The sequence below is a fragment of the Panicum hallii genome, chromosome 5, assembly GCF_002211085.1.
Source record: "Panicum hallii strain FIL2 chromosome 5, PHallii_v3.1, whole genome shotgun sequence".
Taxonomy (NCBI): domain Eukaryota; kingdom Viridiplantae; phylum Streptophyta; class Magnoliopsida; order Poales; family Poaceae; genus Panicum; species Panicum hallii.
Window position 1 is genome coordinate 20,318,947 of NC_038046.1, and position 18,504 is coordinate 20,337,450.

The following is an 18,504-nucleotide window of genomic DNA, read 5'->3' on the forward strand; positions in this document are numbered from 1 at the left end:
GGGAGCTACCGGCTTTTTGTTGAATTTGCGCCAAAATATCTAGATGAGGTGATGCACCTCGGAATAGTAGTGGGCCTGGTTGTACTGACGAGTTTTTAGGAGGGAGGCTTTCGCATTCAGCATCAGGCTTTACGAGTAAGCTACCAAAACCCACTGGCTTGCTGCTGGCTCAGTGGAGCTTTGGACGTTAGCCAAGGCTGGCTCAGTGGAGCTTTGGACGTTAGCCAAGGTAAGCACGTAGATGTACCTCTCGGCAGATCGTGCAGTCCACGGCAGCCGATGGCCACTCCCAGCTCTCCAAGTTGAAGGAAGATCACGCACACACGCACTGATGAAACGAGCATCAACCGAACAACCATGTTATCATCGCCCACGGCGTCAGATTATATTGGAACTACGGCTACGACACTAGTTACTGATGCGTGGGGTGGGGGCACGCAATGCACGGGACGGCGGGACGCGGCGGCGGCAACCCCGACCCCGACGCACGTCCGGGTGCGCCCTGCCTGGCTCTGCAACCCGCATTCATCTGGCTTCTAGTTTAGGTTGGACAAGCAAAGCAAGCGTGCATGATCCTGATCAACAGGTGATGGGCGCAGGGCAACCTTCCCGAATTCTCAGCTCTCCCGGGGCCGCACCCAGAAAAACGGAGCAGCTGCGGGCGCGTCAGGCACACGGAGCCGTGCCGCGCGCGTGCCGGGGTGAAACCCAGGGTGGGCAGGGCATCTCCTGGATCACCGGTCGCGTTCACACCCGAAGGAAGCAGCGACGGACCCGCAGCGGCCGTGACCGGGCGGGGGGCAGGCGACCCCGAGCGTGGCGATGTCGCATGCGAGACGGCACCCGCCGCGCGCCGCCTGTCCCCGCGCCCGCGCGAGGACGTGCGCACGCGTCGCGTCCCCGCACGCCGCCGCGCGCCGTCTCTCGAGCGAGAGCGCCCGACGCGCGTGGTGGGGTCGCCGCACGCCACCACCGGCAGCGCGGCGCGATTGGGCGGAGCGAGCGGGGAGGGAGACCGGAGCGCGTGGACGTGGTCCGCGGAGGACTGCGGTGCTGCGGCGGGTCAGAGTCGCAGCTTCACAGGGTTTGTCTTGAGGTGGTTGGGTGTTGGTGCCCGCCCAGGCACGAGGCTGACTCCAACGGAGTAGCCATCCGGGCAGGCAAAGCAAAAATAGCTCCCACGCGAGTACTGTAGCGCTCGGATGGGTGGTCCAACGGGCCAGCCATTTGGGCCAGCCAAAATAGCGGCACGACGGAGAAGCAGCGAAACTGGCCGGTACTGTGGCCGCTAGCGATCGGTGCTGGGCCCAGTCGTACCAACGGCAGCACGGCGGCTTCCTTCTCCCTGTCCCGCTCCCCCTCCGTCTCCATCCGTTTCGAGTTCCCCTCCTCCCCGCCTCGACCGCCGCCGGCGCGCATCCCGTCCTCGTCGCCTCGGCCACCGACGCGCCTTCCCCTCCTCCCCGCAGGGTCGCGCCCAGCGGCCACTTCACCGCCGCCGGCGCACTTTCGTCCTCCCCGCCTCGGCCGCCGCCGGCGCGAATCCCGTCCTCCTCACCTCGGTCACCGACGCGCGGACAAGGTGTGTTCTTCCTCCCTCCCTTTGCTGGCGACGAGCGCATCCTCCAGGTATGCCCGCCCCCTCTCTTTTCTTCTGCTGTCGTAGCCGGAGCACCCGAAACCCTATTTTAGCGCCGGATCTGAATCCAGTTACAATATATACGTACTAACTTCGATTTCGTTTGCAAGAATTGTTGGGTGTACATGTCCTATGCTGGTTCCGCCCCTGATTTCGATCTGTAGCGCCATGTCCTATGCTGGCAATGCTATGATTTCGATCTGTAGCGCAGCAAATGCTTAAGCAAAGGAAATGTTTCTGACCACCCTCAGTACTAAAACGAAAATTGTGTCAAATTTGTTTTCGCAATCCCTTTTGTTGTTTCCCCAATATCTTTTGCTGTCCATTTCATAGTACTATTGCAGTATCGGTATGGGAAGCTTAAGATTCAGTGTTGGCTACTTAACTACATCACAGAAAAGAGTATGTTTTGCATGTGGAGAGTCGATGATATTTCTCTTTATCTTTTGAGCACAATATATATAGCTCGAATCGTTGCTGAATATTTGAAAGGAACAGCGATTTGAGCGGCATGTTGATAGCAAAGACAAACTTGCAGTATGTCTTGTATGAGGCCAACAGTCAAGTTAAAACAGACATGGCCTGTTGCAAGACATGAAGGAGTTAGCAAAGACAAACTTGCAGTATGTCTTGTATGTATTTATTTTTTTCTTTCGATCGATATCCAAGGGCCATGGATTGATCACAATCTGAATTTTGTTAGAGCTCTAATTTCCATTGCAGTTGGAGTATGTGTTTATTTTTTTCAATGCTCTAGTTGTAATTAAATGATCTACAATTAGTTTGGAACTGGAAGTTTGAACTTCCAAACAAAATTGACAGTTGATATTTCTATGATTTGTCATTTCAATTTCAGTTTCACTGCATATTTTGTGGCCTGTGATGCTGATTGTGTTCGATTTTCTTTGATTTAGATGTGGGCACGATTTCGTTCGATTTATAAATATGCCCTACTTGCTTGCAGTAATGGAGTGAATTATTTAACAAAGTATACACTCATTATTCCAGGATGGACAACCAATTCAATGGTTACATGTTTCAGGGTGGTCCGTCTCAAGGAGGTGACAATTCCAATGAGTTGTCGTTACCTCTGCCGTCAACCATAAGGGAGCTTGAGAAGGTATGTTTCCTTCCTTTTGGATTTTGCATATCGTACTTTAAATGTTTCACTAATCACATCTCTGTTTTCAGTACAACCTCAACGGTGCATTTAGTGGATCAATGCATAACATGGGCGTACCATCTCAGCCTGCAAGTCCTCTTGTCAATGCATCATTTCCTCTTGCTCCCACCGAGGACCCAGAGGTTGAAGAGGTCGATGGAACCCAAGTCTCAAACAAAAAGGGGAAGAAGAGGCTTGCCCAGCGAGGAAGGTCATTCACCCACGAGGAAGACAGGGCAATCTGCTCAGCATTTCTGCATGTTAGCAAGGACCCTATTATCGGTAAGCTGTAGGCGATGACTTAAGTACTCCACTTTTCCATTGTCCAGCCTTTATGAGACATGCTATATGACGTTACCACTACAGGAACCAACCAAACTGCTGCTGGGTACTACACAAGAATGCATCGACACTTCGTGGACAACAATGGATTGAGTACAAATAGGACTAAGGTTTCAATAGAAAACCGGTGGGGGACTATTCAGAAGGCCGTCAACAAGTTTTGTGGCTTCTATGACGCTATGGGAAGGAGGAATCAAAGTGGCAAGAATGAGCAGGACAGGGTAAACCATTTTAAACATTTATTCAGTTGTTATGTTGATTGTTGCGCACAATGAATGTTTGTTTCGTTTCGACAGATTAATGATGCCATCAGGATGTACGAAGAAATCGAGCCATGGCAATTCCATCACTGCTGGCTCATTCTGCGAGGAGAGTCGAAGTGGCACGCGAGGATGGCGGAAAGTAACATGGCTCAAAGAGTTAACCAAAGGCCTGCCCCGAAATGCTCCGAAACAGAAACATGTTCTGTGTAGGCTGAAAGTACACTCCCAGACAGACCTGAAGGAAGGGACAGCGCGAAGAAGAGAGCCCGGATAATGGCTGATACGTCATCGTCAAGTGCAGCAATGGAAATGCTGCAGAAGATGCATGATAGAGGAGAGAAGAATGATGTAAAGGAAGATCAACTTAGGCACGAAATGTTCAAGATGGAGAGAGAGAGGCTTGAGTTGCAGAAGCTAAACTGGGAGAAGAAATGGGCAGTAATGGAGTCCAATGCCAAGACGCGATAGAATGAGTACGAGTTGAACCAATGGAATGCGGATCTTATGGTCATGTCGCAGGATCTTGACAAGTTAACTCCAGCACTGCGTGCGATGTATCAGCAGAAACAGGGGGAGATCATGAGGAGGAGAGGCATCTCCACCCCTCCAACTAGTGATTCCTGAGTGTTTGTAATCTGTTTGTGGCTTATGTTTGTAAGCTTAAGGTGTTTGTAAACTGTCATAGCACATCTGAAACTCCTGTCACCGAGAAGAGTCCAGGTCAAAGACTATGTGCTCCAATTTTATGTGCCTGTGGTCGTGATATGTTTATTGTATTTTGGTTTAATTGTCCTCTCCTACTATTTTCAGGGTTATACAGGAGCTATTAACTTGATTGAGCTGTCATGGCAGCATACTCCACGTATTGTTTTTTACTACCAGGTACGATAACTGTTGGTTTGATTCCCCTGCTAAAATCAGAGTGCCTGCAGATCTATCAGTTATATGGTTAGAAAATGTGATTATTGGCCACTTCAATATAACAGAACGTGTAGAAGTCCATCAGAAACATTCAAAGACATAGCAGTAAGTCATTGTATGTGTATGTGGTGGCATGTAGGATATAATTTGAACTGAAAGCATAGATGCTGGGTGGATATTGTTCATGGAACAATCACTCCATTGGTGCATTGTTACGTGTTATGACATATTTATTCATCTTACTGCATGCTCTTCAAGTATCAAATCCTTTAGTCTTGGTGTGTTTTGCAAGGAGGCAAAATTAATTGGCTGATGCTTTGTCCCAGGAGCTGATTGTTACAGCAGCTGCATCCGTTCTGTACATCACAGCTTCATACTACCGATAAACATGAAGAGATATTGTGTCCAAGATTAGACGATTCCGAGATGTTTGGACATGATGAGTTTCAGTTGTAGGCCAACTTGTGGACTGGTGGTGCCTTGTGCATCGAGCGAAACCCAAGAATCCAGAAATTCTGTAGCATACTTCACCTGTTCACCAGCACCAGTTATCTATTGAGGCAGAGAGTTTTAGTGCAGGTTTTGTGTGACCAATTATGGATTCACTGGCACAATGCTGATGGCTGATGAAAACATTTTGCGTGCATGTTTCAACAGCAGTGTAATTTATGAAATTTTTATTAGATCTGCTTAGGCTTGATGATTCTTTACGATGTGCTTCTATTTGATCAATGAAAGTAGTTTCGTCTGAGATGATTAAATATTGAAGCTGTGCACAAGAGAGTGCTCCTCTTCGTGTGTTGCTTGCAAAATGCAAGAAAGCAGTACAGTCCGGCCGCACCAAAGAAAGCTGCAGGTTTTCTGTGCTTTCAGCCAAAGGTCTTCCATGTGATCAAATAAAAACTTAACTGAGAAAACATGTAGCAACAAAATGACAGCAGGAAACTAGCCCTCAGAGACAACACGACCCATTTTAGCCCTTTCCAAAATCAGGGAACGTGCCCAGTTACAATTAATATCTAAACACAGCCTTCCTCTGAACGAAGAGTCAAGCGGAGCATATCACATTTATGTAGGCCTCCCACCTCTGAACTGCCAGCAGCTGCCCATTTCTTGGACTGAAATTCCATTGTTATCACGAGGTTCATAGTCAGATTCTCTGCAGAAACAAAAAAAAAGCTAATCAGAGTTTCATGGCTAATAACCTTCAAAATTGAATGGAAGTAAAAGGTCAGAGGCCCAGAAGTAAACATGGCGACATTACATTTCCAGGATATATACGTTTCTAAAGCAATGTAGCAAATTGAGTCCTGTCAATGATAAGGTACTGAGTCCTGTCAATGATAAGGTACAAATTGGTTGTGGCACCAAAAACAATGTAGCAATCAACTAGAATAACTCATGCAAAATTCTGCTGGCATAGACCAGCAGGGAAAACTTTAGTTTTGGCTACATGCCACTTGGAGAAAACAGATTACACATCTCATATTTTCTAAAGACAACAATAAAAACATGGTCTCACCAGCACTTACCTGGCTGTTTAAGTATTAGTTAATTACATCATTATCAACGCAGAGTTCCATGTTCCTGCAGGCGCTGTTTATTTGCAAAAGGTCCTGCATCGTTGCCATAGAGAAACCAAATGTGCTCCATGAGGTCTCGTTGCAATCTGTTAGACGTGGCCTTGTCACGAATTTTGGTGTACGAATTAATCAACTGAGAAATTTCCGGCACATCTCTATTACGAGAAATCGGTGGGTCTGAAGACATCTCAAACTCCTGATGATCGTTGTACAAATTTCTCTCATCTTCAATCACCATGTTGTGCAGAATAACACAAGCACGCATGATGTTGTTTAGATCACTTTGGCTCCACAACCTACCAGGGTTATAAATTATCCTGAATCTGGACCGTAACCCCCCAAAAGTGTGTTCCACATCCTTCCTGACTGACTCCTGCCTTTCTGCATATACTCTCTCCTTTAGACTAATCGGCGCACTGTATGATTTTACCAACGTCGCCCAATCAGGGTATATTCCGTCGGCAAGATAGTAACACATGTTGTACTTGTTCCCATTAACATCAAACTCAAATTGCGGTCTTCGTCCTTCAACGAGGTCGTAAAACACCGGGGACCTATGAAGCACATTAATGTCATTATGGGACCCAGGCAATCCGAAATATGCATGCCAGATGCGCAAGTCCTGTGTAGCAACAGCCTCCAGAATTATGGTCGGTTTGCCTTTGTGCCCCTTGTACTGGCCATGCCACGCAGTCGGGCAGTTGGACCATTCCCAATGCATACAGTCAATGCTGCCGATCATCCCAGGAAAACCTCTAGCTTCATTGACTCGTAAAATTGTCTCAAGCTCGCTTGCAGTCGGTGGCCTCAAGAAATCAGACTCATAAACAGCAATGACGGTTCTTGCAAATTGCTTCACAGTCTCAAGAACTGTTGACTCGGCCATGCGGTATGTGTCGTCGAACGAATCAGCTGGACTGCCGTAGGCAAGCATCCTCATAGCCACAAGGCATTTATGAATGGGATGGAAACCGATGTGCATGCAAGCATCCTCGCGTTGAAGAAAATACGAATTCTTCTCGGTAATCTTCTGGACCATGTCAAGGAATAAGGACTTTCTCATTCTAAACCTGTGCATGACGAGGCAATACATTGGCCATTAGTTTCTAGAGCGTACCATCTCAAGAAATATGGTAAAACCCTGACAACTGACAGCAGGAAAGGGTACATACCGCCGTCGAAAGTCCTCCGCGCTGTACAGAGGATCGTCAACAAAATAATCCCTCATGATTTGTTCAAAAGCTGCTTCTCTGTCACGACGCATAAATTTATGCCCTACAACCGAACCACCCCTCTTACGTTTACAAGGTTCCAATGAAGCCAAGACAATCGAAGTTGCCATGCATTGTTCATCTTTCTTCCTTTTATTCTGCCAAAAAAGTGATTCCTTGAGGCATGACCAAGAAGACATGCTCGAGAAGTCTGTACAACATACCTCACACATTAAGTTCAGTACCACGGGAATTACAAATAACGTTATGAAATCATAAACAACTGGGGATATGTTCAAAGCATAAGCACAAATACAAAGGAGGTACTCGGGTACGATGTATTGAAATGTAAGCACAAATACTAAGTATGACCGGCATCTCAAGTTTTAAAATTTATGAAAGACATATTCTATATGGAATATCCACATCTACTGGAAAATTTAATTACTCGTTCATCCAAGAAATCCCCACCTTTTAAAAAAAGATTGAATCCATTAATACCAAATTATTTCCCACACAATGAACTAACATGTTTGTCTCATTTTTTGATCTGCAAACCCATTGTAATTGGATAAACTAATTTCTAATTGGATGAATTCCATATTGAACCAATTTTTTTTTATTTGCTCCCCCTGATCTCAGCCTTCTTAACGAGTAGAAATTAATTAATGACAACTAGGTATTTGTCCACGTATGAATACAATCCACAAAAGGGATATCACGCTAGCTGATTGATATGATGCTGGGAGCAGCCTCAAACAGGAGAACCTTGAGTGTGCATAGCATGCATGCTAGCTATTGCAGTGATAGGAAGAGCATGGTGGATTCGTGGCTACAAGCCAATATGAAACGGAAATTATGTACTGGTCATACTTTAGGGGAATAAAACATTTACTGGTCATTGTAAGCAATACAATAATCTATCAATTACAAAAGTTATGCGCAGAGCTACAAGCGAGACCATGGCTACGAACCAAATTGCCTATTGGTCTGTCCATCAATCTGATAGGATGATACTCCAAACCAACAATCGGACTGAACTAATTGACGTACTAATTGAATCGGAAAAATCACACAATCCCGTAGCAGATTTGCAGAGAAATCAATACGAATGGAGTTGAAATAGCAGATCGGCGGTGGGCTTCGTACAGCAGAACGGTGGCGGGCTTCGGAGCGGAGTAGACCGGCGCCGGAGCTGCTTAGGTGCGTCCCCTCCACCTCCGCCGCGTCTTCAGCGGACCTGCTCGGCCGCGTCCCGAGGCGGAGCTCCTCCTCCGCCGCTGCGTCGTTGAGGGGGAGCTGCTCGGGCGCGTCCCCGACGCCGAGCTCCTCCTCCGCCGCTGCGTCGTTGAGGGGGCGATGCTCGGCCGCGTCCCGAGCCGGAGCTCCTCCTCCGCCGCTGCGTCGTTGAGGGGGAGCTGCTCGGGCGCGTCCCCGAGGCGGAGCTCCTCCTCCGCCGCTGCGTCGTTGAGGGGGAGATGCTCGGGCGCGTCCCGAGCCGGGGCTCCTCCTCCGCCGCTGCGTCGTTGAGGGGGAGCTGCTCGGGCGCGTCCCCGAGGCGGAGCTCCTCCTCCGCCGCTGCGTCGTTGAGGGGAACCCGCTCGGGTGCGTCCCCGAGGCGGAGCTCCTCCGCCTCCGCCGCGCCTCAAAGGCGGAGTTGGGCCACGCGAGTACCGGCGGCCGGCGGGGGCTACGCCGCCGATCCGTCGCTACGAGGCGTGGCGCGAGAGGCCACCGCCAGCTCGGACAAGGTGCGCCGACGGGGCCTTGTTTTCGCTTCTGTGGCGGCAACTAGCGCGGCATTTTCCTTTCCGTGGCGCGAACCAGCCTAGACCCAACGTCTCCAGCTATTTTACCCGCTCCGTTGCAAACAGCAGCTAAATCGATGGCCAGGTAGACTTGACGGGGCAGCCAAACTCCAGGATGGATGGGCCAAATGGCTGCCACCCGTTGGAGTCAGCCTGAGGCCTGCTTGGACGGCGGACTCGGGTGTGCACAGTAGCGCTCAGGCTAATCACAATGGACTTTCATGTCTATGTTTCCAAGAATGCCACGTCAACTTTGTAGAAGGATGAAACATCCTCTCTCAGTAGAGAGTTTCATCTCACTATTTCATATACCAACATACTACTTAAATGTTGCAAATAAATAACCAATAAAATTTACTCATTGTGTGAAAATGAAACAAAACACTCTCAATGGAGGTTTCACACGGTTTCCAAGTTCTTGAAAATAGGTTAATATAGTTTTATCCTCATGAAACTCTTACTTCTTAAATGATGTGCCATATCATCCAAATTGCTGATGTGGCAGGCTAATTAATGCCATGAAATATTCCATGAAACCCCCATTACAAATAGCCTCGCGGCCCAACTGAGCGCGCCCGGGTGCGAGTCTGTGCGCGTGTCTCAAAATCAGGGTCTCACCGTGCAGCGACGCCGGCCGACCTGATGGGGATGGCCTCCCTCTCGGCGGAAGGCATCGTACGGACACGTTGCACTTGCAGGGGAGCACACAAGCCTGGGAGCTTGCCACACGATCTGTTCACACCGAACCATCCAAAACATCGAAGCAATGCGGCATTGCAACCAGCTTAGTTTGAGGACGGATAAATAACGAGGCGCGGGTCTTCTGTCTGCATGCAATCAGTCAATCAAACTAGGTTGGCTTCTACAACGTTTAACAGCGCCAACGGTTCTGATTAGCTTTTCCTTACTCATGTCATGTGTGACCCTAATAACAAAACAGTAAGCAAAAGTAATTTGGCATGGACTCCCTCCTCTCTCTCTCTCTGAGTGTGTGTGTCACATTTTTGCTACACTTTTGGCGTCATTTTTTTGATAAGCTTTTTTCTGTCATTCTATTTTTTCTGAAAAAGTTTGTGATTTCATTGCGGGAAAGAACTAGAAATGAATCAGCCTGGCATGGTGAAGAAACTACTTATTTAGGCCTCTAACCATTTCAATGGCCCAACTATAGAGACGCAGTTCAGTCCAAGATAAACCAAAACGCGCACGTTGCCAGGAAGGAATTATGAATTTTTTTAAAAAGGGGTTACAAAATTAAATTCGAAAAAGAAGTGCCGATTTGAAAAATTTCCAAAAATAAGTACCTCCCGTCCGATCAACGGGTGGGAGGCGTGGGGCCGGACACCTCCCGCCCATCCAACGGGCGGGAGGTGCCAAATTTTTTTCCAGACCCCTCCCGAGAGCCTCTTCACGCACGAATAAGAAACTTTTCTTATTCGTGAAGAGACCCTTGACGCGGCCGCGGGGGCATCCCGCCCGCCCAACGGGCGGGAGGTGCTCTCTTTCTTATTTTTTATTCGAATTTATATTTTACAAACTATTTAAAATTCATACTTTTTTCAAATACAAGATTTATTCGTCATACTCTTTTGTATACATATAAAATTTTAGTTCAATTTTACGAAGAAGATTACGGTATCTAAAACTCGTATGAAGATGGTTAAGCGATAACGTTTTGCAACGTAGAATCCAAATATTACGATAGTATGATACATCAAGCCATTAAAAATAAAATAGTATGATAAAAAAACAGTTTAAATATACAGAGTCCACCGAATCAGGAGTATCTACTCCGCCTGTTCCAGTCCTCGCGCTCTCTTGTTCCTCCCCCCTATTCCTAGGCTGTCGGCGTATGTGCCCCTCCAAGTACGTGAGTGCATCTGGAGCACGGTGAGGACGAGGCGGAGGAGGCGCCGGCGTGAACGGGTCATCCTCTCCTCCCTTTCTTTTTTTTTCCTGATTTTGCTGAATAAAATAGGAATTTAGGGGGCAGGTGTGGGCTTATATAGGGGGAGAGGAACCTCCCGCCCGCCCAACGGGCGGGATGCCCCTCCGCACTGTAAGGGCCCCGCACCTCCCGCCCGTTGGAGGGGCGGGATGCCCCCGCGCTCACGTCAGGGGTCTCTTCGCGAATAAGAAAAGTTTCTTATTCACGAAGAGGTCCTCAGGAGGGGTCTGGAAAAAGATTTTGCACCTCCCGCCCGTTGATCGGGCGGGTGGTACCTATTTTGAAAATTTTTCAAATCGGCACCCTTTTTCGAATTTAATTTTTTAACCTTTTTTAAAGAAAATTCAAGGAATTATCGTGTCCGACCAGTGACAGTCGGCACCAAACCCCCAGCAGGCCAGCACCTCGCACACGGGCTAGCAATTGTTTGGGCTGCGCATTCTTTCTAGGCCTAGTGCTCCTTCGGCCCATCAGATTTTCCAGGTTCATCTTTCTTTTCTTCATTTACACGGCCAATCAATCGAAGTCTTTTTTCTTTGAGGGGCCCATCAATTGAAGTCTACATTGCGAATTCTGCCCAGAAAAGTAAGGTACCGGCCCAATTAGCATTTTTTTCTCTAGCTCCGTTTTCTTGTTCTGTATTCTTTATCTTTCAAACTTCTTTAATTTTTTGTTTTATATTTTTCTAACTTTCTATAGATATTTTCTTGGTATCTTTCTAAGTGCATCTATGGCCATTATGTTGAATGTTTTTTTATTGTTCCCGTTGAACAAATTAATTTTCCATGAATGTTATTCTAGCACTAGTTTAAGATTATTCCATGGTATATTTAAAATGTTCTAGCAAAGATAAAATATTGTTCTAATCTTACAATCCAATTGTTCCAATAATAAAACTTCTTTGTTTCATTTTATATTTAAGATTGTTCCAGCAATATTAAATTATTATTCTCATATTATTACAATACAATCTTTCCAACAAATTTTTTTTATTCCATGGTATATTTATATTTTTCTACTAGTGATAAGCTGTTTTTCTCCTTTTGTTTTATTGCAGTTCTTTCTTCTTATTTGCTCATTTGTTCAAAGTAGTTTTCTCGTTTGACTTTGTTCGATTTTATCTTTGCTCCTTTTGTTTCTAGTATGATTTAAGTTCTTTAATCATCTTTGAATTAAACAAGTTACATCAAATTCTATTAATGGTACATCTTTGATTGTTTTGGATCTTATTTTGTAACATTAACTCAAACCAACATAAAACTTTAAATGGGTTGAGAAACAAATCTAAAAAAAGTGAATTAGACATTTGAAATATAGAATATTTTAACCACATATATCCATTACACTTACACATGGGTGCTAGTATTTCTCTTCGCGCTCCTCCTTCCCAACTACCACATCTCTCTTTATAGTTGCGCGAGCGAAATATAACATTTGCGGCTGTTAGCAAACCTCAAAATAGATACGATTACCACTTTGCAGACCTCCTTTATTTTCTCCTTGGAGAAAAGATTAAGAATTATGAGCTTAAGATATAGGCCCGCCTAACTCATCATCTTCGCCAAAACTTATGTACACGTAGTAATAGGGTGCACTAATAATATTTACGTGTTATATATAAATGGGACCTGTTTTCTTTCATTTCTTTCCCCTTTTCTCTTAGACATTAACATACTATCCTCCTGTTCTCGTTGCCCTTTGATACGATTTGAAAGAACTTTACGTGCCTAATTATCACATGTTCGTTAGCTTGAGTGCTTGACATTTGTTTGTGGAGCGGTGACGGACACGAAAGCTTAATTAGCCAACTGTCGTTTGTTTGCTTGTCCTCCTTTTTGCCTTCACTACTGTCTCAAACCAATAAGACAACACCGCCATATGATAATGAACAAGCTAAGTGTGTCTGAAACACAATGAACCTCTCGCTCGTCTAGCATTCGTGCTTCCAGTATGCTTCACTTTGCATTGTTTCCATAAAGGAAAACGTTTAATGTATGTATACATGGCCTACCTATGACAAGCCATTCTCTTCTTCGAGCGAAAAAAGATGATACGCAGAAAATATTAACGTGTACGTGTGTACTTTTGTTTCGGACTCCAAATATAATGCAAACTCGGATCATGACAGTAGTGGTGTGATGCTTATTTCAAGATAGATGGGCCCAGAAGTACTTGTAGAAGCTTTGATTTAGCTCTCGTCTTTTTTAGTGTGATATCTACTTGACCATGCTGTCAGCTAAGCTATTTAAGCTGAACCGCGCCCTGCAATCTTTCGAAACCTGGGGCTTACATTAGTCTAATCCCGTCCGCCTCTCAAAGCGCGCCAATATGCTTGCGCTGAAAGATAGTTCACGTACACAAGGGCGGGGCGGCCGCGCCATTCTGTAAAGGTAGCGCCAGCCAGAGAGGATGCATCCCGCATGTGCCCCCCGCACCTTTCTCCGACGAGTTACAGCTGCTCCGAGAAAGAGCTCGAGAGCCGTAAACAAGGGAGGAAAATGGGCGTTGGGCTCGCACCCGACGACGTACGTGTTCCTTATTTTTTCAGAGAGAAGAAGACGTAATGGCGACCCACGACGTGTCGTCCTGACCGACCTGATCTTATTACAGGGAGCGAGGAGATATATATATAGATGTTCGTTCGGATACCTGGTATCTGAATCGCATGGCGTCGATGGCACTCGACCGCACGCTGCACTTTATTTCCTGGTGATGGGATACGTGCGTTCGTTCGATTTGTTCGGTTGCTTGGTTTCAAGGAGTCGGTCCGCGTGATGAAGGCAGAGGCAAAGATAGTTTCTACTTTCTAGCTCCAATTCTTGCTTGGGAGACACGTTTTTTTTGTTTGGCTCACTTGTCCTCTCTGATATAATACGTGTAGAGGAGCGGGTCTAAGATTTGAGGTTTGGGTATTCAAAATTTTCAAAGGTAAAATTCTTTTAGCAGCCCAAAGTACAGATTCATATCACATAATTAAGTACCAAAATTATAGTATTTATCATAACTTAAAATTGTTTGACACGGAGATAATATATATAATAAATAATCAACATATCCAAGTTGCAACGGAGGATAAAACAGCAAAATGATAAGAAAGCATACAAATTTCAGCCTACAGGTTAACTTTTCGATCCTTAATGCCTTGAAAATAAATGATGATGTCCTGAATAAGTGATGATGTCCTGATCCTTAGCTTGCAAGAAGAATTCTTTTTCAATGAATGTGACCAAGCAACCATTCAAATGTTTCTACCCCATCTAGCTTCTTAGCTTATTTTTGACAAAATTTATTATAGAAAAGATCATCTCAACACCAGCAGGTGCAACAGGGAGGAGTAGCACAAATTTAAGAAGTTTGTAAACAATACCGTATCCAGAAACCTTTCCTTCTTTAACTAGCATCATATATAACTCTGCTAGACTTCTTAAATTTTTGAAGTTATCATGATTTCTCATCATTTATGTATCGGTTCAGTTGAAAGGAAGTTGGTTCATTTCATGAGGATAGAACTTAGCAAGCTTAATCAACTTCTCAGCATTAAAAGCAACAAATGAATTGACTGGACTGAATGATGCCATGCATCTAAGTAGCTCTATGTTTACCTCGTCATGATTTAAACCTAAAAATTGCAATCACTCAAGTCACTGCATTGCTCTAGAATTGTCATAAATTAACAATCAATCTCCAATCGAAATTGCTCCATGCTCACCTTGCTTTTTCAGAATCGCTGAGGGCCAAAATCCACGATTGTGCTAATTGCTATCACCGAGGGGCGAGCAAGGGCTGAGCACGTCGCTGGGCACTGGCGTAGATGCACCATGCACGCTGCCGGCCGCCTGATGAGGATATCACCAGGATGGATACGCACGAGTGCCCGTTGCCAAGTTACAAGTCGTTATCAATTTGGATTCCGCGTTCGGTTCGCATTCAGTAGACCACTCTAGACGGAATCGGCCACATCTCCCTCATACGACATCAAAACGAGGTGTTCTTTGATGCGTTGGAAAGCTAACGACGAAAGCTTTTTTTTGGTTCAAGTCCTAGTTCTAGAAGGTTCATGGATCATTCTATGTAACTACGACAAGATGCCACATCACCTATTTGGGCCAAATCGGCCTTATATCGTGTCGGGCCTTAAGCTAAGGTTGAGGATGCCCCCTGGTCACCCCCAACCCTAGGACGTCCCCCTTTCTGGTATAAACTCAGTAGCCATCATCATATTAGGGTTTGGATTTTGTTTAGTTCTAGTTTTTCATCGAGAAAACGATATTTTTCATTGTAACAGTGACGCCGAGTCCCTTTGCTGTGAATCAGGATCCCCGTTCTTATTCTACACCACTGTAGCGATTAGTCCCTTTGTGTTCAAAGCTTGAACCCTATAATCATCTTTGCTTCATACACATCTACAATTTCGGATTGCGTGTTTATCATCTTTTGCCTGTGTTCTTCGATTCGCTTGCAAGGAAAAGCCTTCTTGGCGAGGTCAATCGAGTTATACTTGGTTGATAACCAACAGAGCAGCGGTGTAACAGTTGCAAGGGTTCGAATCGTGTCTGATTAAAAGCCTAGATCGCCAACGTCGAGTTATCCACCAATCAAATCTATCATACCTATCGGAAGATCGGACCAGTGCTACATCACCGCCGGTGTGCCTCTTGCCGCACCCCCACGTGCCGTGTGAGCAGAGCTGCGGGCCGCGCCGCCGTGGATGCACCCAGCACTAGCCGCCAGGCTCGCCGCCCGCCACATAGCTAGACTGCTGCCACTGGCCCCTGCCAGTCCTGCGCCGCGCCGCTGCTAGGGTTCGCCCTTCGCTAGGTAGGGCGGCGACGGGAATCAAGACGGGAACGGGGGAAGGAAGACGGGACGGGCACTTGGGTAGTGGTGCGCCGGTTGAGGGGAGGGGGGAGCAGTTTGGGCCGCCGCAACTGGGTCTGGAGGAGGGAAAGTAGTGGGCCATTTGAGCTTAAGACGCAATATGAGATTGAGAACCCTATTTTGTGGTGTAATTTTCTATCTTTTAATACATATACATGTTATATACTATGTATATAATTTTTTTCCAAAATTTTTAGGTATTCAGCTGAATACCCATAAATACATGTGGGCCCGCCAAAATGTGTTTGTTGCGCTCTCACCCCAATCATCATCTATCTCTGAGAGGCCTGATGATGACAAAATGGGTACTGTGCATTGCAATTTCGCGTCATGCACTGTCCATGCTACATAGGATGAGAGGGATGGCCCAAGCGTATCTCTTCAAAACGACACTAGAGCTTACGTTCTCATCATAGACGCGTCGCGTACGTACAAGCATGCCCCTCCCTCCTATCCAAAGATGCATGAGCATGGCATGCATGCGCACTCCAATCATTGGAACAACACGAGCAGTCTCACATGTGAGTTAAGTTGGAACGAACATGCCTGCTATTGCCTTCTCACTAGCTACAAGTTGCGTGGATCGATTGGATATATACAATGTTCGCTGAGGAGATTGGGATCTTCAATGGCTCTACTAACCACAACAGGAACCAAAGTCCAAATGAGTGTAGTGACAACGACACTAGGACGTGATGCATTTCACTCTCTGATCTATAGCCGCCGGCCATATCCATCCATGGACGGTTTTGCCGACGCCTAGAAGCCTATTGAACATCTACTGTTCTCCAAGTTGCAGGTTCACGGATCACAATGGATTTTCCTTCAAAAAATAAAAAAACAAACAGATCACACTCGATGCTTGCCGCTGGGGCCATACTTTGGGTCGTCGAAGTACTCGTAGCACCTTTTGAACATTGATGAATCGCGCAGGATCTTTTCTACTGGCAGCTGGCGGTAGACTAGCGGTAGTATAGGGACAAAGATGCTGGTTGTACCGGACTACCAACCAGCAGCATCTTTGAATTGTGATGCTTGCATTGCTACTACTAGGACCTGCTAGCTCACGGACTGACCATCCTTTTACTACCAGTACCACGACCCGATCCTGGCGGGCGTGGGACAAGAAAAGTGCCTTTTGGAGGCCACATGCACTAGCAATGCAGACTGCAGAGCTTGTTGATCCGGGAATGGAGCCGGCCCCAGGGGCAGAGGCACCAGAGATAAAAAAGGTCCCTCCGGCAGCGAGAAAGAAAGAAGACTGGGAGGGGGCAGAAGCAAAAGCTGCTCTACTGTTGGTATTGCATGGTAGGCTGGTAGGGTTGGTTTTGACCCTGGATGAAAGATGCCTGCTCTGCTCTCTGTTGTGTCTCTTCTTCCTCCCAAAAAGAACCTAAGAGCACCTACAGTGTGGGGGTTTGGAGAAAAATACGTCACATCTTGGTTGAAGCCTTGCATACCTTGGTTCCATTACTCGAGACCCACCTTGAATATAAAGAATGGCGAATAAACGTACCCGAGCTGCATCTCACTCTACCTCTCTCTCACATTGTGTTCTGACAGTGGGGCAGCAACCGACTTTTGTCCATGGAGCATCGATGAATGTACAAGCATGGAAGCTAGGAAATTTTGATCAAGCATCGGGTGCTGCAATGGGATGCATCGATGCCCAGACCTTCTCTCTCCTAATTGAAGCATCGCTTTTTCACACACTGTAGGTGCTCTAACGGCCAAAACCAAAAAGGAAGGAAGGGTTGAGGGTTAAAATAGTAAAGTGTACAAAACGGGGTGTGAGTTTGTCCGCTTGGTTGCCGTGGATGTCAGATGGCGATGAGTCTCGCCACATTCTGTCTGGCGATGAATGAAAAAGAATTGTTTCGATTCAGAATTCAGCGCATGGCGCAGTATAGCTTCCCTTACCAAAGTAAAAAAGGAACAGACAAACAAGCGGCGTGCATTCGTAACGGCGTAAAGGATCACAAAGAATAGGGTAAATCATCTTGGAAAACAAAGAAAGTGCATTCACATCCCATCTGAACGGGGACTAGGCGCTAGTGAAATTACATCCTAACTTTGGCTCGAAGATCCCCGCTGAACGAGGTACCCTTATTTGCCAAATTTCAATTGCCAGGAATAGCGGGTATTTATAGTCAACATGTGAAGCTAAATTGTGGTCGTGGAATTAGGAGTCTCAATCGGTATCAGGCTTGCATTGGAAGGTAGCGCGGTGGAAGAGATGAACGACGAGCAGTGCAATGGGGGCTTTGGTTTGTAGCGAGGCAAATGATCATCGGTGGACAAGGGGCGGAGCAGGGCTTTGTTGTCGAGTCAACTCACCCCGGTGGGTTTGTGCAAAATTAGTGACACTGTTCTTGCAGGATGGAGATCTGACGTGCAATAGGCAAGATCGACAAGCGATAACCAGCTTTAAAAATGGAACTTGTAGTGTGAGGCCAAGCGGAAGCAAATTGGGTGCAGACCGGCTGCAAACCCACGCCGCTGCAGCCCCAGACAGATTAATACCCCCTGGCCCACATGTAAGCAGAGGTTTGGTGCCCCCGCGTAACTCTTCTGCAGCTGGATTAATTACCTTCGGCTCGATTAGTTTTAATTCGCCTCCCTCTCGCGGCTACTATCTCCTTTTCCACACCGCACAGCTGCACTTTTTCCACGACGCACTGCTGCACTTTTTCCACGACGCACTGCTGCACTTCAGTATTCCACGACGTTCGCGCTGGCCACTCTCGGG

At 46.4% G+C, this 18,504-nt stretch overlaps 1 protein-coding gene and 1 pseudogene across 1 annotated transcript; one reads left to right on the forward strand and one right to left on the reverse strand.

The window, feature by feature from the left end:
- The first annotated feature begins 2,648 nt into the window (after positions 1-2,648).
- On the forward strand, positions 2,649-4,030 carry LOC112892545 (annotated as a pseudogene).
- Positions 4,031-5,346: 1,316 nt separating this feature from the next.
- Positions 5,347-6,850, reverse strand: LOC112892546. The gene is made up of 3 exons (XM_025959685.1): positions 6,341-6,850; positions 5,860-5,863; positions 5,347-5,486 (listed from the first exon to the last, which is right to left on the reverse strand). Exons 1-3 carry the CDS (start codon positions 6,848-6,850, stop codon positions 5,347-5,349), a joined length of 654 nt encoding a protein of 217 aa, XP_025815470.1.
- Positions 6,851-18,504: the final 11,654 nt, after the last annotated feature.

Excerpts from the sequence above, each read along its gene's own strand:
- LOC112892546 (XM_025959685.1), bottom strand. The coding sequence starts at position 6,850 with ATGAGGATGCTTGCCTACGGCAGTCCAGCTGATTCGTTCGACGACACA.